A 27,608-nucleotide genomic window follows, 5' to 3' on the forward strand; every position below is an offset into this window, starting at 1 on the left:
GTCAAAACTATCCTTCTGTGTCAAACCCCAAATCCTCAAAACCCTCCATATCACCTAAGTGAATGGAGAGAGATACTGTATTCATTAATTGGAAGACTCATTATGATCAAGATGTTAATTCTTCCCAAGTTGATCTCTACACTATAGATTCTGTGGATTCAGTGCAATCAAAATCAAAATCTCAGCAGGCTCTTTTGAGACAGAGAGGAAGATTTTCAAAACTTTCTATAAAGAAGCAAAGGACCTAGAATATCCAAAACAATTTAAAAAAAGAACAAAGTTGGAAGACTCACATTATCTGATTTCAAGAGTTACTGTAAAGAGACAACTCATCAAGATAGGTCTGGTATTAGCAAACGGATTAACACCAGTCATCAGAAGTGAACAGAGTCCAGAAACAGACCCTACATGCATTACTAATTGGTTTCCCACCAAGATGCCAATGCAATTAATGGACAGAGTATATTTTTGTCAACAAATGGTGCTGACAGGTGGGTAGGTAAAGGTAGAGAGCACAAATATGACAAGTATATGTCCCTCAATTCCCAATATTTAGAGTCCACTGCCTGCACAGAATATTAAGACCCTCAGACCCTGAAATTCTAGGTTTCAGATTGGGCCAACTAGAACATATTTTGTCCTTTTCTGATTAGCAGCCTTTATGCTAAAATAAAATTTAAAAGCTGATCAAAAAAGGAATTACTGTTATAACAGATAAAGACTTTGAAATCCTAAGACAATGCTATTAACAAATTCATGAAAATACATTTAAAAATGTAAATAAAATGAACAATTTTCTATGAAAACATAATATCAAAAGTTATATTAAGAAAAATATAGGGGTGCCTGGGTGGCTCAGTCAGTTAAGAATCTGAGTCTTGGGGCGCCTGGGTGGCTCAGTTGGTTAAGCGACTGCCTTCGGCTCAGGTCATGATCCTGGAATCCCTGGATCGAGTCCCGCATTGGGCTCCCTGCTCGGCAGGGAGTCTGCTTCTCCCTCTGACCCTCCCCCCTCTCATGTGATTGCTCTCTCTCATTCTCTCTCTCAAATAAATAAAATCTTTAAAAAAAAAAAAAGAATCTGAGTCTTGATTTCTGCTCAGGTTATGATCTCAGTGTCATGGGATCAAGCTCTGCATCGAGCTCTGTGCTCAGCAGGTACTCTGCTTGAGATTCTCTCTCTCCCTCTCCATTTGCCTCTCCCCCCATGCTTTTTCTCTCTCTCTGTCAAATAAATAAATCTGAAAATAAAAGAAAAAAATACAAATCCAATATAGGCTTATGACTAATAAGTCAACAACCAGAGTCTTCACGCTAAAGTCTTCTAAAGGTCTAAATCTATATGTAAATTTCATAAAAATCCTCATGTAATACAATTTTCTCTAAATTGCTAGAAAAGGAGCAGAAAAGTTCTCCATTTACTTTCATAAAACTATGACCACGATACCATACTTGGACAGAGAAACAAGAAAGTATAGTCTAATCCAACTTGTGGATACAGAAATATAAACCCTGAATATAGTATTAGCAAAAGGCCTGAGGAAAATATGTAAGAAGCAACTTACTACACTTATTAGCAACTAGGGTGTATACAGGAATTCAAGTTAATATTAGAAAATATGTTACACTGTTTACAGTATTCAGATGAAAGGAAATAAGCTCTAGTTTTACTCCAATCCATACACAAGAGACAATCAATAATTCAATGCACATTCATGACTAACATGAAATCTTAGCAACCTGGTACATGGAGGGAACCTAACCCTACTCTAAGAAAGGTTACCTACCAAAAGCTGAAAGAAAACATCACAGCTGATAGTCAAACTGTATATTTTTGCTCAAGATTGATGTTTCTAGTTGTTCTTTTCCATTTAATGCATGGATCCTTCTAGACCTCATAAATCCATTACAATACTAAGTGGGGAATAAATGAAGAGCTCACCTGAGCTGTGTTCATTTTCTGTGGCTCTTGGGAGAGTGTAGAGAACTGTGGTTCAGCTGAGGGGACAGAAAGAAGACAGAGGTCACGAGATCTGGCCTATCTTACAGCTCCTACACTCACCTCCCCAAATCTCAGCACCCCAGTGGAGGATCATCCATCCTCCTCATAGGCACGGGACCCTCTGGACCTTGAAAAGGAATGAGAAGGAGCATGTACAGGCAGCACCGCCTGTCTGGTGTCACTCTGAAATGATCATGGGCTTAAATCTGCAATTTTTTTACTGAGTGAACATAAAATTTTCTTGACTGATTTAACAATAACGCATGTGTTCTTGTGACTAACACAAAGCAACACGTTAGTTGAATTAGAGTACGCCAAAGGATGAGACACTATTCTTTCAGTAAAATTACCTTAGCAGACAAACGCTCAGCAATCATCATTTACATATTTTTCTCAGTAATATTATTTACCCCCTGGTATAGAAATCCATGGCAAGCCTACTAAAAGAGATGGGATGCTTCAAGACAGGAATTTTTAATTGTTTTAGCGGTGGTGATGTATTTTTCAAAAGGCCCCTTTGATAAGATGCTTTTGGTGACTTACCTGGAAGAGAGTAAGCTCCACTCTTTTCCTCCTAACTCTCTCACAAACTGGGTTTTCCCAAACAAGTCATTGAACCTTCACTGAAGCTTTCAAAAGAGAAGTAGATGACCTCGGAAAACACTTCCCTTATCAGCATTCTGGAATTCTGTGAGGTCAGGATAATGTCACTAGTGTCACATGTGGGGATAGACAGGTGGGACAGCAGTGCAACATCTATAGAGTGAGGGCCATTTAAGGGCAGTGGAGACAGAATTTCCTCCCTCTGCCTGGTTATCCCTTACCCCCAAACCTTGCTGTCACAAGCTCTCCAAGAAGTGGCCTTTCCTGAGCAGCCTGCCCCTGGACCACCCCAGCTCACTTCACTCTTCTCAAGGCTGGCCCCAACCCTCCTGTCACACAGTGTGGTTTATCACTAAGTCTAGCTTATTCTGGGTAAGGGGATCAGGAACTGCTTCTGACCTTGCAAATCTAGGATCTGCTCCTTTCTGGCCCTTCTGTCTCTTCTCTAAAGCTCTGGAGAGAGGTCTAAGGTCAGAGGGGTGCTCTCTTCCAGGTAAGACTCCTATTCACAGAGGTCCCTGCTTCCTACCCCACAGGGGTTTACCTTGTTTCAAGGCAATTGGACATGGACCTAAAAACTCATTTTAGGGGCAAAACCAAGAGTCTTGGAATTTATTATAATGTCACACTTAAAAGACAGCCTGACAACACAGAAGGGGACAGGAACCTCTGTCTGACCCAAGGGACCTGAAGACACACTAAAAATACCAGAGTAAATTTGATATATGGTCGGATTCCATCTACATTCACCTTCCCTTATATCCTTGGGGATTTGGGGACAGGCCACTTTGCTAAGTGCTGTGAACGCTGCAATGCTGGTTTCAGGCAGGGGTGATATTTAGACAATGCCTGAGACTGGAAGTAAAGCACACTTGCCCTTGAATATGAACTCCCTCACTGCTAGCTTGAGACCTGGGCACATCATTCCACCAAGCTGAACCTGGGTTGTTTTTTAATTTTTGTTTGTTTTTTGTTTTAAGTGGTTGTGAGGTTATGTTAAACCATCCAATGCAAACAACAGTGTTTTCTAACTATAAGAGCAGCTGTCATTTACGCAGGGCATAATGCCCGGAACTTGTCTAAATACTTTACAAGTGATGACTTAGATCTAAGTTTCAAAACAACCCCATGGAATAGTCATATTAATATAATTTTGAGATGAGAAACCGTCTCTTACCCAGGTTCCTTCTATCGCCTCTGCTGGAATTTACCCGGGCCTTTTCTGGCTCCCGAGCTCAGGCTCTCACCGCACTCACAGTCACCATCAGCGTTTTAAACGCACTTTGCCTCCCGCCGCCACTAAGTCGGGCTGCAGGCGTGCCCAACCACACTGTCCCTACACACCCAGGACCGCACTGAGCCCCTACTCAAGACCAGGCTCAGCCCCACCTGCGCGCCCGGCGCCGGAGGGCCAGGGTTCTCCCCCTACCTCCCCACACACCCCCACCGGCCTTCTGTCGGTCGAGGGCTGGCCGGGGCGCCTACCAGGGTATCCCCCAAACTTCCCGCTCCCGGCCCTAGACACAAGCGCTCCCCTCCCATAGAGAGCTTCCCTGCACTCTCACCCCAGGTGCGCATCCTTTACTTTCGAGGAGAGTAGACCCGAGGGCTCTCAAACAGCTCTGCTGCAGAGGAGGCGGAGCTACGGCTGCCCTTGCGCAAAAGGAGCCCCGAATCCTCTTCCCAGAGTGCCACGCGGCGAACTAAGAATACAGGACTACATTTCCCGTAGACCTCCGCGGCTACTTTTCATGTTGCTCTTTTGGCATTTCCGTGTTTTAGAAAGCTAGAGGCTGCTGGTTTTTGTTTTGTTTTGTTTTTTGTTTTTAAGATGTTTTATTTATTTATTTGACACAGAGAGAGCACGCGAGAGAGACAGAGAGCAAGCACCAGCAGGGGGAATGGCAGGCAGCGGAGAAGCAGGCTCTCTGCTGAGCAAGGAGCCCCATGCGGAACTCAATCCCAGGACCCCGGGATTATGACCTGAGCCAAAGGCAGCTGCTTAACCGATTGAGCCATCCAGGCGCCCTAGAGGCTGCTGTTCTTAAAACTCTCACGCCCAGGTTCTCTCCAAGATGGAAGAGATTAAGGGTGAAATTTGAACTCTGCTGCCAAATGCAAAGGGCCAATTGGCTCTCTGTTGAAATAGCATTTCCCCCCTTTGGTTATTTGGAGACAATGGGAAAACTTGAATATGGATCGGATATTGAAAATACTAAAATTACGGTTACTTAGGTAAAGTGTGAAAAAAAATTGAAGTTATGCAGGAAAAATGATTTTGTAAAAAAAAAAAAGGCATGACGACTGAGGTATTTAGGATTGAAATGATAAAGCTATAAAATTATAATCATAATTTTTCAACCTGAGACTTCCACCCTGTCCCTTTACAGCCACCGGGCCCACCGACCCCTGAGCTCCCACCTGGTGCCCTTGGAGCCCAGTGTGGAGCTTCTACTGGGGGTCAAGACAGGTGCTGTAGGTGTGGATGTATATAGGATGTTTTTTGATGAATTATCTTTTTCAATAAATTTTTATGTTAGTTATCTTGGATTTCCATGTGCATACCAACAAATTTGCTTGTTTTTTGCTGACATTTATAATTCTTTGTCATTCTCTAAGGAATTACAAGTAAAAGCACAAAATGGGTCAAACTATATTAAATCAATCATAATTGACTTTAACATAAAGATCACTAATGGAGGAAAAGTAGTCATTACATATGTTCATTTAAAAAACATTTATTGAAAACCTGCTGTGCAAGAGACATTCTAGATGCTGGGATAGAAATATCAGATAAAAGATCAAATTCCCTATCCCCGTGGACTTTATGGTCAGAGTTGTTTTGTGGACCTATTAGGATCCCCTCAAGAAACAGGCGTCAATTGTCAAGAAACAATAGGACCCTGAGGAGAGTCTAATAAACAGGGCTCTAAAAACATGGGTAGGGTTGGTAAATCATCCTATAACTCGTGATGATAAGGAGGCATTATCACCACCAGGCTCATAGTGAATATAGGTAATGTTACCAGAACCTGGCAGAAAAGGCTACCCTTATAAGAGCAGTGGCCTTAGGAAGAGAAACATAATGGCCATTAATTACATGGCTCAGCACAAAGAGCCGAAGGAATAAATACCCAAACCTCACTTGTACTCTTCCCTCTAATGTCCTATCCTCAGTTAAGCATTTATAAACCTCATTTAATACCTATTCTTAGAATTCCATCCACATATATCTCCTCCAGACCTTTTTGTCATCAAATTTCCAGTCTTATTCTTGTCTATCCCCCTACTACTCAACAACTCATTGAGCTATTGGACATGAATCAACACAAAATTCAAGACATGTCTCTTCTTCACAAAGTGAACAATTAAATAAAACTCCTCAAAACTGCCCACTGGGAGGATTTCTTTTCCACACATTTCAGAACCACCCCTAAGTGAGACTGCAATTGCAGCAGCCATAACTTCCCATGATGACACTATACACTGAAGATTCGAGTTGAAGGAGATTTGACTGGCTTCCTTGGAGACTTTTGGGGAATGATTAATTGTATATACTGATGACTAAGTGTGAGGAATTTTGTCAAAGGGACCCCGTCTGCCCTTCAGTCAAAGCCTCCTGTCTTTAAAGTAGGATATATCAAGGACTGGCAAAAGGATCTGAGGCCCTGTTACAATAACTTTTGTTAATTTTCTGCCCATGAGACCCAGAATTTCATACATAGATATATATCTTAAGAAGTATTGTAGGAGGGTGTCCATCTACTTCATTTTGATGGACTTCATGATCAAAGAGCCACCACTGCAGATCCCTTCAGGTCACTAAAAAAGATGAGTGCACATGAGAATGACTCAGAATTTTAAAAAAATATTTGTCGGGATCCCATTAGAGAAACACAAGCATATCTCAAATATATAGTGGGATGAGTTCCAGACTACCACAATAAAGTGAATATTGCACTAAAGTGAATCAAATGAAATTTTTTGGTTTCCCAATGCATATAATAGTTATGCTTATGCTATATTGTTGTTTACTAAGTGTGCAATAGCATCATGTGTTAAAAACAATGTCGTCTTAATTAAAAATACTTTATTGATAAAAGATTTGTCCTCTGAGCTTTTAGCAACTCATAATCACTGATCACAGATCATCATAACAAATATAATAATAAAGTTTGAAATATTGTGAAAATTACTGAAAAGTGACCCAGAAACATGAAGTGAGCAGGTGATGTCAGAAAAATGGTGTCAATAGACTTGCTTGATTGTGCTTTTGCACTTTTTACAATTTGAAACCTTTAATTTGTAAACCGATTTATGACAAATTAAAACCTTCAATTTGTGAAGAAAAAAACCCACCACAATATCTGCAAAGCAAAATAAAATGAAGTGCAATACAATGAGTTATGTCTATATATATTTCATTGGTGTGAAATGCACCATGGGCTGCTCCTGAGCCCACAGTGAGTATACTTGTATTGATAAATTTGGCCCTGTCCAAACATAATTCATCCTTCTTGGCCTAATATTCTAAGGATCCACCCACATATATGCTATTTAGTTTCAGCTTGTACTATTGAGCAAGATCCTGAGTTCCTTTGTGTGTGTGTTTTAATTTCTGAATTAGCCTTGCAATTTCCCTTCTGAGCATAGCTGGTTTTTTATTCCCATTATGGGCCTTGAGTCAGCAAGGGAAGCTGTATAGGGAAAGCCTGAAGACAGTGTGCATTCTTTTTGAGTGATAAGTTGTATTAAGATCATCCCTTAGGATTTAGAGAGAAATAGAGGACAGCCACTGTCAGAAGTAAGTTAACCCTCACTTCTTTTTTTTTTTTTAAAGATTTATTTATTTATTTATTTGAGAGAGAGAGCACATGAGAGGGGGGAGGGTCAGAGGGAGAAGCAGACTCCCTGTCGAGCAGGGAGCCCGATGCGGAACTCGATCCAGGGACTCCAGGATCATGACCTGAGCCGAAGGCAGTCACTTAACCAACTGAGCCACCCAGGCGCCCAACCCTCACTTCTTTTTCTCAGCTCCTCCCAAGCAGTGGTTTTTAGTATATTATAAAGGTCTTACAGTTGCAGAGAGTGTGCCAATTACAATGAAACCTGGACTGCCTTGTAAGCCTCAAAGGTCTAATATACCTTTAATGCCTAGTTGTACACCAAAGGCAAAGTGCACAGAACAGAAAATAGCTATTCTGACCAACTGCTAGTAGACGTTTGACCATATCCTTCTTTTCTGATAATAATTTTGGGCTTCTTGGATGCTTGGTAAATCCATGTAAGTGAAGGAATATCATTTCCTCACCTTTATCTTGACCTCACTCAAAGTCCACTCTAGCAGGGATTGGGGAAGAAGTTGTACTTACCTGGTGTCGATCCTCATATGGGTAGTGATAATTTTATAGAATATTTAGGACTGTACTGTCTCTCTTGAAGGTATTCTTTTATTCAAACCTTATCTGAATGAGTACTTAACATAAATTCCATCTATTGAGAGCCCAAATATATTAGATCATTTTTTAAACTTTTCAGACACCCCTATCTAGGAACTCTCCCTCTTGATTTCTGTAACTATAGATTTGTTTTGTCTTCTCTAGAGTTTCATGCAAAAGGAATCACACAGTGATACTCTTTTGTGATGGCTTTTTTAAAATTCAGGATAATAATTTAGAAATTCATCTTACAGTTGAATTCTAGCAATGCAGAAACAGAGACACACAGGGAGAAACAACTGCTTATGAGATCAATGGGTACTCAAGGTGCCCAAAGGTTCAGGCTATATCTGAATCCAAGGACATGTGCTCATTCCAGTTTTCTGGTTCCTAGACTTTCCCAATAAATGTCTCACATCTCATCTAATATACTTTCTCAAATTGTGGGTCCAGTAGTTATCATAATTTTTTTGAAGAAATAGTGGCCCCAAACTCCCCAAATTTGTTAAAAATATTAATTTACAACTCTCTTCCTCGGCGCTGCCTGCAGAGGTGGCAGCCATCTGTTACTGGGCATCATGGCTACCCTCAGACCTCTGGTGAAGCCCAAGATAGTTAAAAAGAGGACCAAGAAGTTCATCCAGCACCAGTCAGACCGCTATGTCAAAATTAAGCACAACTGGTGGAAACCCAGAGGCATTGACAATAGGGTGCACAGAAGATTCAAGGGCCAGAACTTGATGCCCAACATTGGTTATGAGAACAACAAGAAAACAAAGCACATGTTGCCCAGTGGCTTCCAGAAGTTCCTAATCCACAACGTCAAGGAGCTTGAAGTGCTGCTGATGTGCAACAAATCTTACTGTGCAGAGATTGCTCACAGTGTCTCCTCCAAGAACCACAAAGCTATTGTGGAAAGAGCAGCCCAGCTGGCAATCACAGTCACCAATCCCAATGTCAGGCTGTGCAGCAAAGAAAATGAATAGACAGCTTGTTGTGCATGTCATATTTGTGTTAATAAAACCATAAAACTACCATAAAAATATTAATTTACACATCTAAGAAGCTTAATGAACCACAAGTAGGAGAAATTCAAAGAGATTTATACCTAGACACATCATAGTCGAAGTGTTAAAAGCCACACGCAAAGAGAAAATCTTGAAAGAAGCAAGAGAAAAACAATTTTTTAAAAAGACTTTATTTATTTGAGAGAGAGCATGAGCAGGGGGAGGTGCAGAGTGAGAGGGAGAAGCATGCTCCCCACTGAGTGGGGAGCCAGATATGGGTCTCAATCCCAGGACCCTGAAATCATGATCTGAGCCGAAGGCAGATACTTAACTGACTGAGCAACCCAGACACCCTGAGAAAAATAATTTAATATGTACAAGAGAGCATCAATATAAATAATGTCTAACTTCCCATCAGAGAAAATGGACCCTTAAAGGCAGTGGAATGATATATTCAAAATGCTGAAAGAAAAAATGGCTAATGAAAAATTTTTTATCCAGTGAAACTATCTACCAGTTATAAAGGTAAAATAAAGTCATTCCAAAATTTAAAAAGATTGAGAGGACTCCTTGATATCAGAACTGATTTATCACAAATACTAAAGAAAATTCTTTGGAATCTGGAAAGGAATGACACCAGATGGCAGCTCAAATTAACTGGAAAAAATATAGAGTGTAGAAGTAATAAATATCCATGTTAAAAATAAAAGAATCTAAATACATTTTCATGTTTCTTCTGTTAAATTCTTTAAAAAACATAACTTTGTGTAAAGAAATAATTATAACACTGTAACATTGATTTGCAATATATAGATGTAATATATATGAAAATAATAGCACAAAAGGGGAAAAGAATGGAGTTATGTTAGAGAAAACATTTTATATTTCATGGGAATCAAGTTAACATTAATTTGAAATAAACTGTGGTGAGTTAAGATGCATATTGGAATTTCTAGAGCAGACACTAGGAAAATAGTTTACAAATATAGTAAAAAATAATCAAAAAAAGAATTAAAATGATATACTAAAAGATTTATTTAACACAAAAGAAGTTAGTAAAGGAAGAACAGAGGAACAAAGAAGGCTAAAGACAGAAAACAAAATAGCAAAATGGCAACTGTAACTCTGAACCTGTTAATAACTGCATTAAATACATATGGTCCAGAAAACCTAATTAGAAAGCAGAGAATGGCAAAATATATAATAAAGCAAGATCCAAATGTAACAATCTACAGAGGACACACCTTGGATTCAAAGACAAACAGGTTGAAATCAGAAGAATGCAAAAGAGGACGGGAGATGACAGAAGAGTAGGAGACCCTCATTTCACCTGGACCCTTGAATTCAGCTAGATATCTATCAAATCATCCTGAACACCTGTGAATTCAACCTTAGATCCTTTTTTTTTAAAGATATAGATCCATCTCTACCTCTACATCTATTCACACACACTTTTACTAAAGTAGAATAATGTGGTATATGCTCTTCTGTGTGCATTTTCTTTCTTTCTTTTTAAATTAACATATAATGTATTATTTGCTTCAGGGGTACAGGTTCAACCCTAGATCTAAAAAAAGAATTGCTGCAATTCTCCAAATAGAAAAGCAACCACTTTGTGCAAGTGGCATGGAAAGCCTTTAGGGAACAAGAGCCACATAGAGCAACCCGAAGCAGCTTACACTGAGCCCGGGCCCCTGGCAAGGGGTGGTGCAACTCCACCCAGGCAAAGACACCCGAGAATCAGTGCAACAGGCCCTTCCCCCAAAAGACTGGCAGGAATGTCAGGCTAATACCAAATTTATGGATCACACAAAACTGAAAAACTCCTGCACTAGGGGAAAATAGTATATAGAATACAATCAAGACTTTTTCTCATGATTCTTTAGTCTTTCATTTTAACATTTTTTTCTTCCTTTTCAACTAGTTTCTTATTTTATCAACTCCTTATTTAAAGTCTTTTTTGTATTTTCTTTTTTACATTTATATTTTATAGATATATTCTTCATTTTTGGATTCCTTTCACTATATTCAAATTTATTTTTGTATATCTATAAGTTTTTCTTTCTTTACAGTTTTGGGATTTAGTGTCCTCTAACAAACAGACCAAAATACACCCAGGACCAAGTCGATCACACTGTTTTGTCCACCTGGGAGATTAATTCTCTCCCCCTGCCCCTTTTTTCCTTTTCTTTTTTGGTTTCTGATCTCTTCAGATTATTCTAGGGTGTATTTTGCTGGGGTCGTGTTTGACATTTTTTATTTTGTTCTCTCACTCATTTATTTTTCTCTAGACAAAGTTACTAAAAGGAGAAATTCACAAAAAAGAAAGAGCCATAGGTAATACTTTCTGCCATAGACTTAGTCAATATGCATATAAGTAAAATGTCAGGAATAAATTTCAGAATAATGATTATAAAGATACTAGCTGGGCTTGAAAAAAGCATAAAAGACACTAGAGAATGCCTTAGTGTAGAAATGATATCTAATCAGGCCAAAATTAAAAATGCTCTGAGATGCAGTCTATATTGGATGTTCTAACAGCTAGGGTAAATGAGGCAGAAGAGAGAGTAAATGACACAGGAGACAAATTGATGGAAACGAAGGAAGCTGAAGAAAAGAGAGAAGAACAACTAACAGACCATGAGGGGAAGCTTTGAGAAATCAACAATACCATAACGTGAAACAATATTAGAATAACTGGAGTCCCAGAGGAAGAAGAAAGAGAGAGGGACAGAAGGTATATTTGAACAAATCATAGCTGATAACTTCTCTAATATGGGGAAGGACACAGGCATTTAAGTCCAGGAGGCCCAGAGGACCCCCCTCAAAAATCAATAAAAATAGATCAACACCTGACATATAATAGTGAAACTTGCAGATTTCAGAGATAAAGAGAAAATTCTGAAAGAGATCCTTAACCTACAAGGGTAGGAACATTAGGGTAGCAGCAGACCTATCCACAGACACCTGGCAGGCCAAAAGGGCTGGCATGATATATTCAGGGTACTAAATGAGAAAAACATGCAGCCAACAATACTTTATCCAGCAGGGCTGTCACTCAGAACAGAAGGAGAGATAAAGAGCTTCCAAGACAAATAGAAACTAAAAGAATTTGTGATCACCAAACTAGCCCTGCAAGAAATTTTAAGGGGGATACTGTAAGCGAAGGGAGACCCCAAGAGTAACAGACCAGAAAAACACAGAGACAATATACAGAAACAGGTACTGTACAGACAATACAATGACACTAAATTCATATCTTTCAATAGATATGCTTGGAGAGAGGAGCAAGATGGTGGAGGAGTAGGAGACCTAAATTTCGTCTGGTCCCAGGAATTCAGCTGGATAGGGATCAAACCATTCTGAACACCTACAAACTCAACAGGAGATCAAAGAAAAGAATAGCAACAACTCTCTGAATAGAAAAGTGACCACTTTCTGGAAGGTAGGACGTGTGGAGAAGTGAATCTGAGGCGATATTCGGGAGGATAGACGGCGGGGGAGGGGGCCTCCCTCGGCTGCTTCTGGCAAGTGATAGAACCACGGAGCACAAAATCAGAACTTTTAGAAGTCGGCTCTGCTGAGGGAGGTCGCTCCAGTGGCTAAGCAGGCAGTGGAACCCTCCTGGGATAGTGTGGTCTCAGGACCCTTGGGGTCACAGAAAGACTGGGGGTGCCTGAGTGTGGCAGAGCTCCCAGGCATTGGAGCAGGGAAGCCGGCTGCAGAGATGGAGTCGAGGAGTGGGCTCTCAGCTCAGGATTGTCATAAACCGTGATCCACGGCACAGTCGGGCCACTGCTCCTCCAGCAGGGACCCAACAAGCAGCAGATCCGGGGAGACTCCCCTTCCTCCCCCAGGAGGAGCGGCACAGGAGCGCAGCATAGGGAACTGCTGGGTTTGGAGACTCCACACGGGGTCGGGTGCCAGAGATAGAAATGCTCAGTCACAGGCCGGGTGAGCATGGAGTGTGGCTGGAGACCGGGGTGACGGGAGTGACTGACTGCTTTTCTCTGGGGGCGCACTGAGGAGGGGGGCCCCAAGTTCTCGGCTCCTCTGGGGCAGAGATTGGGAGGCTGCCATTTTCACTCTCGTCCTCCAAAGCTGTACGGAAAGCTCACAGGGAACAAAAAAGCTCCCGAGTGCAAACCCGAGCAGATTACTTAGCCCGGACCGGGCAAGGGCGGGGCAATTACGCCTCTGGCAAAGACATTTGGGAACCACGGCAACAGGCCCCTCCCCCAGAAGATCAGCGAGAACAGCCAGCCAAGACCAAGTTTACTGATAAATGAGAATGGCAGAACTCCAGCGCTAGGGGAATACAGCACATAGAACTCATGGGGTTTTTTTCCATGATTCTTTAGTCTTTCAAGTTAATTTTTTAAACTTTTTTTTTTGAATTTTTCTTTTTCCCCTTTTCAACCAACATCTTATCAATCCCTTTGTTAAAAAAAATCTTTTTTATTTTTCATTTTTAGAGTCATATTCTATCCCTTCATAGTAGTTATCCTTATTTTTGGTATATATATATACGTTGTTCTCTCTTTGGGATACAGTTCCTTCTAACAGACCAAAATATACCCTAAATCTCTAGCGCATGGCTTTGTTCTAGTCTCATGCCTGATCACATTCTCTCCCTTTTTTTTTTAGTCCTCTTCTTTCTTTTTTCAACCAACTTCTTATCAATTCCTTTTATAGTATCTTTTATAATTTTCATCTTTACAGTCATTCCATCCCTTCATCGTATTAACCCTTATTTTTGTACATATATAAGTTTTTCTTTCTTTAAAATTTTGGGAGGCACTTTCTTCTAACAGACCAAAATATGCACAAAATGTAGTGTGTGGCACTGATCTATGCACCAGCCTGATCATATTTGATCATACTCTGTTTTTTTCCGTTTGTTTTGTTTCTGTTTGTTTTTATCTTTATCTTTTTCTTTTTTTTTTTTCATTTCTTTCTTTCCCTTTCTTTTCCCGCAGTTTCAGGTCTTTTCTGATTTGTTTAGTGTATATTTTCTGGGGATGTTGTTACTCTGTTAGCATTTTGTTCTTTCATTCATCTATTCTCTGGACAAAATGACAAGACAGAAAAAATCACCTCAACAAAAAGAACAAGAGGCAGTACCGACTGCCAGGGACCTAATCAATACGGACATTAGTAAGATGTCAGAACTACAGTTCAGAATGATGATTTTAAAGAAACTAGCTGGGCTTGAGAAAAGCATGGAAGTTATTAGAGAAACCCTTTCTGGAGAAATAAAAGAACTAAAATCTAACCAAGTCGAAATCAAAAAGGCTATTAATGAGGTGCAATAAAAAACGGAGACTCCAACTGCTAGGATAAATGAGGCAGAAGAGGGAATTAGTGATATAGAAGACCAAATGATGGAAAATAAAGAAGCTGAGAAAAAGAAACAACTACTGGATCACGAGGGCAGAATTCAAGACATAAGTGATACCATAAGATGAAACAATATTAGAATAATTGGGGTCCCAGAAGAAGAAGAAAGAGAGAGAGACGCAGAAGGTATATTGGAGCAAATTATAGCAGGGAACTTCCTAATTTGGGGAAGGAAACAGGCATCAAAATCCAGGAGGCACAGAGAACATCTCTCAAAATCAATAAAAATAGGTCAACACCCCGACATCTAATAGTAAAACTTACGAGTCTCAGAGACAAAGAGAAAATCCTGAAAGCAGCTCAGGAGAAGAGATATGTAACCTACAATGGTAGAAACATTAGATTGGCAACACACCTATCCACAGAGACCTGGCAGGCCAGAAAGGACTGGCATGATATATTCAGAGCACTACATGGGAAAAATATGCAGCGAAGAACACTATATCCAGCTAGGCTGTCATTGAAAATAGAAGGAGAGTTAAAAAGCTTCCAGGAAAACAGAAATTAAAAGAATTTGCAAACATGCAACCAGCCCTACAAGAAATATTGAAAGGGGTCCTCTAAGCAAAGACAGAGCCTAAAAGCAACATAGACCAGAAAGGAACACAAACAATATATAGTAACAGACACCTTACAGGCAATACAATGGCACTAAATTCATATCTTTCAATAGTTACCCTGAATGTAAATGGGCTAGATACCCCAATCAAAAGACACAGGCTATCAGATTGGATAAAAAAACAAGACCCATTGATATGCTGTCTTCAAGAGACTCATTTTAGACCCAAAGACACCCCCAGATTGAAAGTGAGGGGGTGGGGCACCCGGGGGGCTCAGTTGGTTAAACGACTGCCTTCAGCTCAGGTCATGATCCCGGAGTCCTGGGATCGAGTCCCACATTGGGCTCCCGGCTCGGCGGAGAGCCTGCTTCTCCCTCTGACCCTATCCCCTCTCATGCTGTTTCTCTCTCTCTCTCTCTCAAGTAAATAAATAAATAAATTCTTAAAAAAAAAAAAAGAAGTGAGGGGGTGGAAACTATTTACCATGCTAATGGACACCAAAAAAAAGCTGGGGTGGCAATCCTTATATCAGACAAATTAGATTTTAAACCAAAGTCTGTAATAAGAGATGAGGAAGGACACTATATCCTACTTAAAGGGTTTATCTAACAAGAAAATCTAACAATTGTAAATATCTATGCCCCTAACATGGGAGCAGCCAATCATATAAGCCAATTAATAACAAAAGCAATGAAACACATCGACACAATACAATAATAGTGGGGAACTTTAACACCCCCCTCACTGAAATGGACAGATCATCTAAGCAAAAGATCAACAAGGAAATAAAAACTTGAAATGACACACTGGACCAAATGGACTTCACAGATATATTCAGAACATTCCATCCCAAAGCAACAGAATAGACATTCTTCTCTAGTGCACATGGAACATTCTCCAGAATAGATCACATCCTAGGTCACAAATCAGGTCTCAACCGGTACCAAAAGATTGGGATCATTCCCTGCATATTTTCAGACCACAATGCTTTGAAACTAGAACTCAATCACAAGAGGAAAGTTGGAAAGAACTCAAATATATGGAGGCTAAAGAGCATCCTCCTAAAGAATGAATGGGTCAACCAGGAAATTAAAGAAGAATTAAAAAATTCATGGAAACAAATGAAAATGAAAACACACTGTTCAAAATCTTTGGGATGCAGCAAAGGCCATCCTAAGAGGAAAGTATATAGCAATACAAGCCTTTCTCAAGAAACAAGAAAGGTCTCAAATACACAACCTAACCCTACACCTAAAGGAGCTGGAGAAAGAACAGCAAATAAAGCCTAAACCTAGCAGGAGAAGAGAAATAATAAAGATCAGAGCAGAAATCCATGAAATAGACACCAAAAGAACAGTAGAACAGATCAACGAAACAAGGAGTTGGTTCTTTGAAAGAATTAATAAAATTGATAAACCCCTGGCCAGACTTATCAAAAAGAAAAGTGAGATGACCCAAATAAATAAAATCATGAATGAAAGAGGAGAGATCACAACCAACACCAAAGAATTACAAACAATTATAAGAACATATTGCAACTATATGCCAGCATATTAGTTAATCTGGAAGGAATGGATGCATTCCTAGAAACGTATCAACTACCAAAACTGAACCAGGAAGAAATAGAAAACCTGAGCAGACCTATAACCACTAAGGGAATTGAAGCAGTCATCAAAAATCTCCCAAAAAACAAAAGCCCAGGGCCAGATGGCTTCCCAGGGGAATTCTACCAAACACTTAAAGAAGAATTAATACCTATTCTTCTGAAACTGTTCCAAAAAATAGAAATGGAAGGGAAACTTCCAAACTCGTTTTATGAGGCCACAATTACCTTGATCCCAAAACCAGACAAAGACCCCATCAAAAAGGAGAATTACAGACCAATATCCTTGATGAACATGGATGCAAAAATTCTCACCAAAATACTAGCCAATAGGATCCAACAGTACATTAAAAGGATTATTCACCTCAACAAAGTGAGATTTATCCCTGGGGTGCAAGGTTGGTTCAACATCCACAAATCAATCAACATGATACAATACATTACTAAAAGAAAGAACAAAGAACCATATGAACCTCTCAATAGATCCAGAAAAGGCATTTCACAAAGGACGGCATCCTTTCTTGATCAAAACTCTTCAGAGTATAGGGATAGAGGGTACATACCTCAATATCATAAAAGCCATCTATGAAAAACCCACAGCAAATATCATTCTCAATGGGTAAAAACTGAGAGCTTTACCCCTAAGGTCAGGAACACGGCAGGGATGTCCACTATGACCACTGCTATTCAACATAGTATTAGAAGTCCTAGCCACAGCAATCAGTTAACAAAAAGAAATAAAAGGCATCTAAATCGGCAAAGAAGAAGTCAAACTCTCACTCTTTGCAGATGATATGATACTTCATGTGGAAAACCCAAAAGACTCCACCCCAAAACTGCTAGAACTCATACAGGAATTCAGTCAAGTGGCAGGATATAAAATCAATGCACAGAAATCAGTGGCATTCCTATATACCAACAACAAGACAGAAGAAAGAGAAATTGAGGAGTTGACCCCATTTACAATTGCAGCCCACAGCATAAGATACCTAGGAATAAATCTAACCAAAGAGGCAAAGAATCTGTACTCAGAAAACTATAAAATGCTCAGGAAAGAAATTGAGGAAGACACAAAGAAATGGAAAAACGTTCTATGCTCATGGATTGGAAGAACAAATATTGTGAACATGTCAATGCTACCCAGAGCAATCTACACATTCAATGCAATCCCCATCAAAATACCATCCACCTTTTTCAAAGAAATGAAACAAATAATCCTAAAATTTGTTTGGAACCAGAGAAGACCCCGAATAGCCAGAGGAATGTTGAAAAAAAAAAAAAGCAAAGCTGGCGGCATTACAATTCCAGACTTGAAGCTCTATTACAAAGCTGTCATCATCAAGATAGTATGGTACTGGCACAAAAACAGACACATGGATCAGTGGAACAGAATAGAGAGCCCAGAAATGGACCCTCAACTCTATGGTCAACTCATCTTCAACAAAGCAGGAAAGAATGTCCAATGGAAAAAAGACAGTCTCTTCAACAAATGGTGTGGGGAAAATTGGACAGCCACATGCAGATAAATGAAACTGGACCATTTCCTTACAGCACACACAAAAATACACTCCAAATGGTTGAAAGACCTCAATGTGAGACAGGAGTCCATCAAAATCCTAATGGAGAACACAGGCAGCAACCTCTTCGACCTCAACAGCAGCAACTTCTTCCTAGAAACATCCCCAAAGGCAAGGGAAGCAAGGGCAAAAATGAACTATTGGGCCTTCATCAAGATAAAAAGCTTTTGCACAGCAAAAGAAAGAGTCAACAAAACCAAAAGACAACCAACAGAATGGGAGAAGATATTTGCAAATGCCAATTCAGATAAAGGGCTAGTATCCAAAATCTATAAAGAACTTCTTAAACTCAACACCCAAAGAAGAAATGATCCAGTCAAAAAATGGGCAAAAGACATGAACAGACATTTCTCCAAAGAAGACATCCAAATGGCCAACAGACACATGAAAAAGTGCTCAACATCACTTGGCATCAGGGAAATCCAAATCAAAACCTCATTGAGATATCACCTCACACCAGTCAGACTGGCTAAAATTAACACGTCAGGAAATGACAGATGTTGGCGGGGATGCAGAGAAAGGGGAACCCTCCTGCACTCTTGGTGGGAATGCAAACTGGTGCAGCCACTCTGGAAAACAGTATGGAGGTTCCTCAAAAAGCTGAAAATAGAGCTACCATATGATCCAACAAGTGCACTACTGCGTATTTACCCCAAAGATACAAATGTAGGGATCTGAACGGGTCGTGCACCCCAATGTTTATAGCAGCAATGTCCACAATAGCCAAACTATGGAAAGGGCCAAGATATCCATCAACAGATGATGGATAAAGAAGATGTGGTACATAAATACAATGGAATATTATGCAGCCATCAAAAGGAATGAAATATTGCCATTTGCGATGACGTGGATGGAACTGGAGGGTGTTATGCTAAGCGAAATAAGTCAATCAGAGAAAGACATGTATCATATGACCTCACTGATATGAGGAATTCTTAATCTCAGGAAACAAACTGAGGGTTGCTGGAGTAGTGGTGGGGGGTGGGAGGCATGGGGTGGCTGGGTGATAGACATTGGGGAGGGTATGTGTTATGGTGAGCGCTGTGAATTGTGCAAGACTGTTGAATCATAGATCTGTTCCTCTGAAACAAATAATACAGTATATTAAAAAAAAGGAAGAAGATAGCAGGACGGGGAGAATGAAGGGGGGGAAATCGGAGGGGGAGATGAACCATGAGAGATCGTGGACTCTGAAAAAGAAACTAGGCTTTGTTGGGGGGTTGGGAGGATGGGTTAGTCTGGTGTTGGGTATTAAAAAGGACATGTTCTGCATGGAGCAATGGGTGTTATACACAAACAATGAATCATGGAACACTACATCAAAAACTAATGATGTAATGTATGGTGATTAGCATAACATAATAAAAAAAAAAGACAAAAAAATAGATACGCTGAATGTAAGTGGGCTAAATGCTCCAGTCAAAAGACACAGCATATCAGATTGATAAAAAAGCAGGACCCTGGGGCTCTTGGGTGGCTCAGTCAGTTAAGCATCTGCCTTTGGCTCAGGTCAGGATCCCAGGGTCCTGGGATTGAACTCCGCATTGGGCTCCTTGCTCAGCGGGAAGTCTGCTTCTTCCTCTCCCTCTGCTGCTCCCCTGCTTGTTCTCTCTCTCTCTCTGTCAAATAAATAAATAAAATCTTAAAAAAAAAAAAAGCAGGACCCATTCATATGCTGTGTACAAGAGACTCATTTTGAACCTAAAGACACATCCAGATTGATAGGGAGGGGATGGAGAGCCATTATCATGCTAATGGAGCTCAAGACAAAGCTGGGGTAGCAATCCTCATACCAGACAAATTAGATTTTAAACCAAAGACTGTAGTAAGAGATATAGAGAAACACTATATCCTCCTTAAAGGGTCTATCCAACAAGAAGATCTAACAATTGTAAATATCTATGCTCCCAGTGTGGGAGCAGCCAATTATATAAACCAGTTAACCAAAATAAAGAAACATACTAATAATAACACATTAATGGTAGGAGACTTCAACAACCCACTCACAGCAATGGAAAGATCATCTAAGCAGAAGATCAACAAAGAAACAAGAGATTTGAATGACACATTGGACTAGATAGACTTCATAGATATATACAGAACATTCCATCCTAAAACAACAGAATACTCATTCTTCTCAAGTGCACATGAAACTTTCTCAAGATCACAAAATGGGTTACAAATCGGTTCAAAACATATGGGATACTGCAAAGGCTGTCCTAAGAGGGGAGTACATAGCCATCGAAGCCTCTCAAAAAATTAGAAAAGTCCCCAATGCACAAGGTAACCTTACACCTAAAGGACATGGAAAAAGAACAGCAAATAAAACCTAAACCAAGCAGGAGAAGAGAAATAATAAATATTAGAGTAGAAATCAATGAAATAGAAACCAGAAAAACAGTAGAACAACAGGTCAATGAAACTAGAAGCTGTTTCTTTGAAAGAATTAATAGTATTGATAAACCTCTGGCCAGACTTATCCAAAAGAAAAGAGAAAGGACCAAAGTTAATAAAATCATGAATGAAAGGGGATAGATCATGACTAATAAGGAAATAGAGACAACTATTAGAACTTATTATCAGCAGCTATATGCCAACAAATTAAGCAATCTGGAAGAAATGGATGCATTCCTGGAAACTTATAAACTACCAAGACTGAAACAGGAAGAAATAGACAATCTGAACAGACCAATAAGCAGCAGGGGAATTGAAGCAGTAAACAAACCCCCCCCCACCACCACCAAAAAAAGCCCAAGAATCCAGGGCCTGAGGGCTTCCCAGGGTAGTTCTACCAAACTTTTAAAGAAGAAATCATACCTATTTTACTGAAGCTGTTTTGAAAAATAGAAATGGAAGGAAAACTTCCAAACTTGTTCTATGAGGCCAGGATTACCCTGATCCCAAAACCAGACAAAGACCCCATCAATACAGAGAATTACAGACCAATATTCCTGATGAACATGAAGGCCAAAATACTCACCAAGATCCTAGCCAATAGGATCCAACAGTATATTGAAAGGATTATCCAACATGGCCAGGTGAGATTTATTCCTGGGATGCAAGGGTGGTTCAACATTCACAAATCAATCAATGTGAGAGAACACATTAATAAAAGAAGAAACAAGAACCATATGATCCCCTCAACTGATGCAGAAAAAGCATTTAACAAAATACAGCATCCTTTCTTGATCAAAACTCTTCAAAGTATAGGGATAGAGGGAACATACATCAATATCATAAAAGCCATCTATGGAAAGCCCACAGCAAATATCATTCTCAATGGAGAAAAACTGAGATCTTTTCCCTTAAGGTCAGGAACACAACAGGGATGTCCACTCTCACCACTGTTGTTCAACATGGTACTAGAAGTCCTAGCCTCAGCTATCAGGCAACAAAAAGAAATAAAAGGCATTCAAATTGGCAAAGAAGAAATCAAACTCTCTCTCTTCACAGATGACATGATACTTTATGTGGAAAACCCAAAGACTCCACCTTAAAATTACTAGAACTCATACAAATTGAGTAACATGCAGGATACAAAATCAATGCACAGAAATCAGTTGCACTTTTATACACTAACAGTGTGACTGAAAAAAGAGAAATTAAGGAATAGATCCCATTTACAATTGCACCCAAACCCCTAAGATACCTAGGAATAAACCTAACCAAGGAGGTAAAGGACCTATACTCTAGAATCTACAGAACACTTATGAAAGAAATCGACGAAGACACAAAGAGATGGAAAAACATTTCCTGCTCATGGATTGGGAGAATAAACATTGTTAAAATGTCTATGCTGTCCAGAGCAATCTACACTTTCAATGCAATCCCTATCAAAATACCTTTGACATTTATGACAGAGCTGGAACAAACAATCCTAAAATTTGTGTGGAACTAGAAAAGATCCCAAATTGCCACAGGATTGTTGAAAGAGAAAACTAAAGCTGGGGGCATCACAATGCCTGACTTCAAGCTCTATTACAAAGCTGTCATAATCAAGACAGTATGGTACTGGCACAAAAACAGACACATAGATCAATGGAACAGAGTAGAGACCCCAGAAATGGAGCCTCAACTCTATGGTCAACTAAACTTTGACAAAGCAGGAAAGACTATCCAATGGAAAAAAGACAGTCTCTTCAATAAATGGTGTTGGGAAAATTGGACAGCCACATGCAGAAGAATGAAACTGGACCATTCTCTTACAGCATACACAAAGATAAACTCAAAATGGATGAGACTTCAATGTGAGACAGGACTCCATCAAAATCCTAGAGAACACAGGCAATAACTTCTTTGACATCGGCCACATCAACTTCTTTCAAGACACATCTATAAAAGCATGGGAAACAAAAGGAAAAATGAACTATTGGGACTTCATCAAGATAAAAACTAAAAAACAAACAAGATAAAAAGCTTCTGTAAAGCAAAGGAAACCCTCAACAAAACTAAAAGCCGGGCGCCTGGGTGGCTCAGTTGGTTAAGCGACTGCCTTCGGCTCAGGTCATGATCCTGGAGTCCCGGGATCGAGTCCCGCATCGGGCTCCCTGCTCAGCAGGGAGTCTGCTTCTCCCTCTGATCCTCCCCCATCTCATGCTCTCTCTCTCTGTCTCATTCTCTCTCTCAAATAAATAAATAAAATCTTTAAAAAAACAAAACAAAACTAAAAGTCAACCTATGGAATTGGAGGAGATATTTGCAAATGTCTTATCAGATAAAGGGCTAGTATCCACGAAGTATAATGAACTTTCCAGACTTCATACCCAAAAAGAAATAATCCATTCAAGAAATGGGCAGAAGACATGAACAGAAAGTTCTCCAAAGAAGACATCCAAATGGTCAACAGACACATGCAAAACTGTTCCACATCACTTGGCATCAGGGAAATACAAATCAAAACCACAATGAGTTACCACTTCACATGAGTCAGAATAGCTAAAACTAACAAGACAGGAAAAAACAAATGTTGGCGAGGATGTGGAGAAAGGGGATTGCTCTTCCACTGTTGGTGGGAATGCAAGCTGGTACAGCCACTCTGGAAAACAGTATAGAAGTTCCTCAAGAAGTTAAAAATAGAGCTACCCTATGACTCAGCAATTGCAGTACTAGGTATTTACCCCAGATATAAAAATGTAATGATCCAAAGGGGCACATGCACCCCAATGTTTATAGCAGCAATGTCCACAATAGCTAAACTATGGAAAGAGCCCAGATGTCCATCAATAGATGAATGGATAAAGATGTGCTACATATATACAATGGAAAATTACTAGGTCATCAGAAAGGTTGAATACTTACCATTTACATCAACATGGATGGAACTGGAGGTTATTATGCTAAGTGAAATAAGTCTATCAGAGAAAGACAATTATTGTATGGTTTCACTCATATGTGGAATATAAGAAACATCTCAGTGGATCATAGGGGAAGGGAGGGAAAACTGAATGGGAAGTAATCAGAGAGGGAGACAAACCATGTGAGACTCTGAAGTATAGGAAACAAACTGAGGGTTGCTGGAAGGGAGGTGGGTGAGGGAATTGGGTAACTGGGTGATGGGCATTAAGGAGGGTACGTGATGTGATGATCACTGGGTGTTGTATGCAACTGATGAATTATTGAACTCTACATCTGAAACTATGTAATATATATTGGCTAATTGAATTTAAAAGTTAGAGTCTGTTTCTTGGTTTGCCTCTCTCTCTCTTCTTCCCCCTCCTTCGCTCATTTGTTTTGTTTCTTACGTTCCATCTATGAGTGAAATCACATGGTATTTATCTTTCTCTGACTGACTTATTTCTCTTAGCATAATGCTCTCTAGCTACATTCATGTCATTGCAAATGGCAAGATTTCATTCTTTTTTTTTCTTTTTAAGATTTTATTTATTTATTTGAGAGAGAGAATGACATAGAGATAGCATGAGAGGGGGGAGGGTCAGAGGGAGAAGCAGACTCCCCGCTGAACAGGGAGCCCGATGTGGGACTCGATTCTGGGACTCCAGGATCATGACCTGAGCCGAAGGCAGTCGCTTAACCAACTGAGCCACCCAGGCGCCCGGCAAGATTTCATTCTTTTTATGGCTGAGAAATATTCCATTGCATATGTATACTACAGCCTCTTTACCCATTCTTTTGTTGATGGACATTTGGGCTGTCTCCATAGCTTGGCTATTGTAGATAATGCTGCTATAGACATAAAGGCACACGTATCCCTGTGAATCAGTATTTTTGTAATTCTTTGGGTAAATACTTAGTAGTGCAATTGCTGGATCATAGGGTAGTTCTATTTTCAACTTTTTGAGGAATCTCCATACTGTTTTCCAGAGTGGCTGCACTAATTTGCATTCCCACCAACAGTGCAAGAGGGGTCTTGTTTTCTCCACATCCTCACCAACACCTGTTTCTTGTGGTTTTGATTTTAGTCATTCTGACAGATGTGAGGTGATATCTCATTGTAGTTTTGATTTGTATTTCTTTGGTTATAAGTGATGTTGATCATCTTTTCACGTGTCTGTTGGCCATCTGTACATCTTCCTTGGGGAAATGACTGTTCATGTCTTCTGCCCATTTTTTAACTGAATTATTTGTTTTTTGGGTGTAAGAACTGTATAAGTTCTTTATACAGTTTGGCTACTAACCTTTCTTGGATATGTCATTTGTAAATATCTTCTCCCATTCCATAGGTTGCCTTTTAATTTTGTTGTTTCCTTTGCTGTGCAATTGCTGGATCATAGGGTAGTTCTATTTTCAACTTTTTGAGGAATCTCCATACTGTTTTCCAGAGTGGCTGCACTAATTTGCATTCCCACCAACAGTGCAAGAGGGGTCTTGTTTTTTATTTTTATTTATTTATTTTTTCTTTTCAATGTTTTATTTGAATTCTAGTTAGTTAACATATAGTGTAATATTGGTTTCAAGAGTAGAATTTAGTGATTCATCACTTACATTTAACACCCAGTGCTTATCATAAAAAGTGCTGTTTTTAATACAAATCACCCATTTAGGCCATCCCCTTCCCACCTCCCTCCATCAACTCTCTGTTCTCTATCATTCAGAGTCTCTTATGGTGTCTCTCTTTCTCTCTCTCTGTCTTCCCCCTTACCATATGTTCATCTGTTTTGTTTCATTAATTCCACATGAGTGAAATCATATGATATTTGCCTTTCTCTGACTGACTTATTTCGCTTAGCATAATACACTCTACTTCCATCCATGTTGTTCTAGATAGCAGATTTCTGTTCTTTTTGATGCTAAGTAATATATATATATACCACATCTTCTTTATCCATTCATCTACTGATGGACATCTGGGTTCTTTCCATACTTTGGCTATAGTTGATAATGTTGCTATAAACATCAGGGTACATGCTTCCCCTCAAATCCATATTTTTGTATTGTCTGGGCAAATACCTAGTGGTACAATTGCTGGGTCATAGGTTAGTTCTATTTTTAACTTTTTGCAGAAACTTCATACTGTTTTCCAGAGTGGCTGCACCATTTTGCATTCCCACCAATAGTGTAAGAGTGTTCCCCTTTTTCTGCATCTTCACCAACACCTGTTGTTTCTTGTGTGGTTAATTTAGCCATTCTGACAGGTGTGAGTTGGTATCTCATTATGCTTTTGATTTGTATTTTTCTGATCCTGAGGGATGTTGAGCATGTTGTCATGTGTCTGTTAGTCATCTGGATGTCTTCCTTGGAAAACTGTCTATTCATGCCTTCTGCCCATTTCTTAACTGGAAAATTTGTTTTTTGGGTTTTGAGTTTGATAAGTTCTTTATTTATTTTGGATACTAATCCTTTGTCAGATATGTCATTTATAAGTATCTTCTTCCATTCAATAGGCTGCCTTTTAGTTTTATTGATTGTTTCCTTCACTGTGCAGAAGCTTTTTATCTTGATGAAGTCCCAGTAGTTTATTTTTCTTTTGTTTCAATTGCCTCTGGTGACGTGTCTAGTAAGAAGTTTGGATAGCAGAGGTCAAAGAGATTGTTGCTTGTGTTCCTCTCTAGGATTTTGATGGTTTCCTGTCTCACATTTAGGTCTTTCATCCATTTTTAATTTATTTTTGTGTATGGTGCAAGAAAATCCAGTTTCATTCTGCATGTTGATGTCCAGTTTTCCCAACACCATTTGTTGAAGAGACTGTCTTTTTTTCCATTGGATATTATTTCCTGTTTTGTTGAAGATTAGTTAACCATATAGTTGTTGGGTCCAATTCTGGGTTCTCTATTCTGTTCCATTATCTGTTTTTGTGCCAGTACCATACTGTCTTGATGACTACAGCTTTGTACTATAACTTGAAATCCAGAATTGGATGCCTCCAGTTTTGTTTTTACTTTTCATCCGTCTGTATTTTATTTTATATTTTATTTTATTTAGATTTATTTAGATTTTATTTATTTATTTGAGAGAGAGAGAGAGAGAAAGAGAGAGGATAGGGGCAGGGACAGGAGGAGAGGGAGAAGCAGACTCCCCACTGAGCAGGGAGCCCAACATGGACTCAATCCCAGGGCCCTGAGATCATGACCTGAGTTGAAGGCAGACAATTAACCCCACTGAACCACCCAGACACCCTGATTTTGAATTTATTTTTGTGTATGATGTAAGGAAGTGGTCCAGTTTCATTATTCTGCATGTGGCTGTCCAGTTTTCCCAACACCATTTGTTGAAGAGACTTTTTTTCCCCCATTGGATATTCTTTCCTGCTTTCTCAAAGATTAGTTGACCATATAGTTGTGGTTCCAATTCTGGGTTCCCTATTCTGTTCCATTGATCTATGTGTCTGTGCCAGTAGCATACTCTCTTGAAGATTACAGCTTTGTTATATAGCTTGAAGTCTGGAATCATGATACCTCAAGCTTTGCTTTTCTTTTTCAAGATTGCTTTGACTATTCAGGGTCTTTTGTGGTTCCCTGAAAATTTTAGAATTGTTTTTTCTAGCTCTATGAAAAATGCTGGTGGTATTTTGATAAGGATTGCATTAAATGTGTAGATTGTTTTGTGTTAGTATGGACATTTTAACAATGTTTGTTCTTCCAATCCATGAAAATAGAATGATTTTCCTTTTTTGTGTGTGTCCTCTTCACTTTCATAAGTATTTTATACATTTCAGAGTACAAATCTTTTACTTCATTAGTTAGATTTATTCTTAGGTACCTTATTGGTTTTCATCCAATAGTAAATGGGTTCCATTCCTTGATTTCTTTTTCTGCTGCTTTGTTATTGGTTCATAGAAATGCAACAGATTTCTGTACATGGGTTTTATATCCTACTACTTTGCTGATTCATCTATAAGTTCTAACAAATATTTTGGTGGAATCTTTCGGGTTTTCTACATAGAGTATCATGTCATCTGCAAATAGTGAAAGTTTTACTTCTTCCTTGCCAATTTGGATGCCTTTTATTTCTTTTTGCTGTC

General features: G+C 39.4%; 2 protein-coding genes across 2 annotated transcripts in view; one reads left to right on the forward strand and one right to left on the reverse strand.

Annotated features, from left to right (window-relative positions):
* The window catches only part of ZNF510 (zinc finger protein 510), a 106,764-nt gene extending 102,483 nt beyond the window's left edge, over positions 1 to 4,281 (reverse strand). Inside the window, 2 exon segments of the mRNA XM_035024485.1 lie at positions 1,943 to 1,998; positions 4,171 to 4,281. Of these exon segments, the coding sequence (XP_034880376.1) occupies positions 1,943 to 1,998; positions 4,171 to 4,183 (69 nt within the window). The 5' untranslated portion in view covers positions 4,184 to 4,281.
* Positions 4,282 to 8,621: 4,340 nt separating this feature from the next.
* Positions 8,622 to 9,029, forward strand: LOC118023372 (60S ribosomal protein L32-like). Its single transcript, XM_035024492.1, has one exon. It carries the CDS (start codon positions 8,622 to 8,624, stop codon positions 9,027 to 9,029), a length of 408 nt encoding a protein of 135 aa, XP_034880383.1.
* The last annotated feature ends 18,579 nt before the right edge of the window (positions 9,030 to 27,608 follow it).

The sequence above is a fragment of the Mirounga leonina genome, unplaced genomic scaffold (genome assembly GCF_011800145.1).
Source record: "Mirounga leonina isolate KUSES-001 unplaced genomic scaffold, KU_Mleo_1.0 Mir_179, whole genome shotgun sequence".
Taxonomy (NCBI): Eukaryota; Metazoa; Chordata; class Mammalia; order Carnivora; family Phocidae; genus Mirounga; species Mirounga leonina.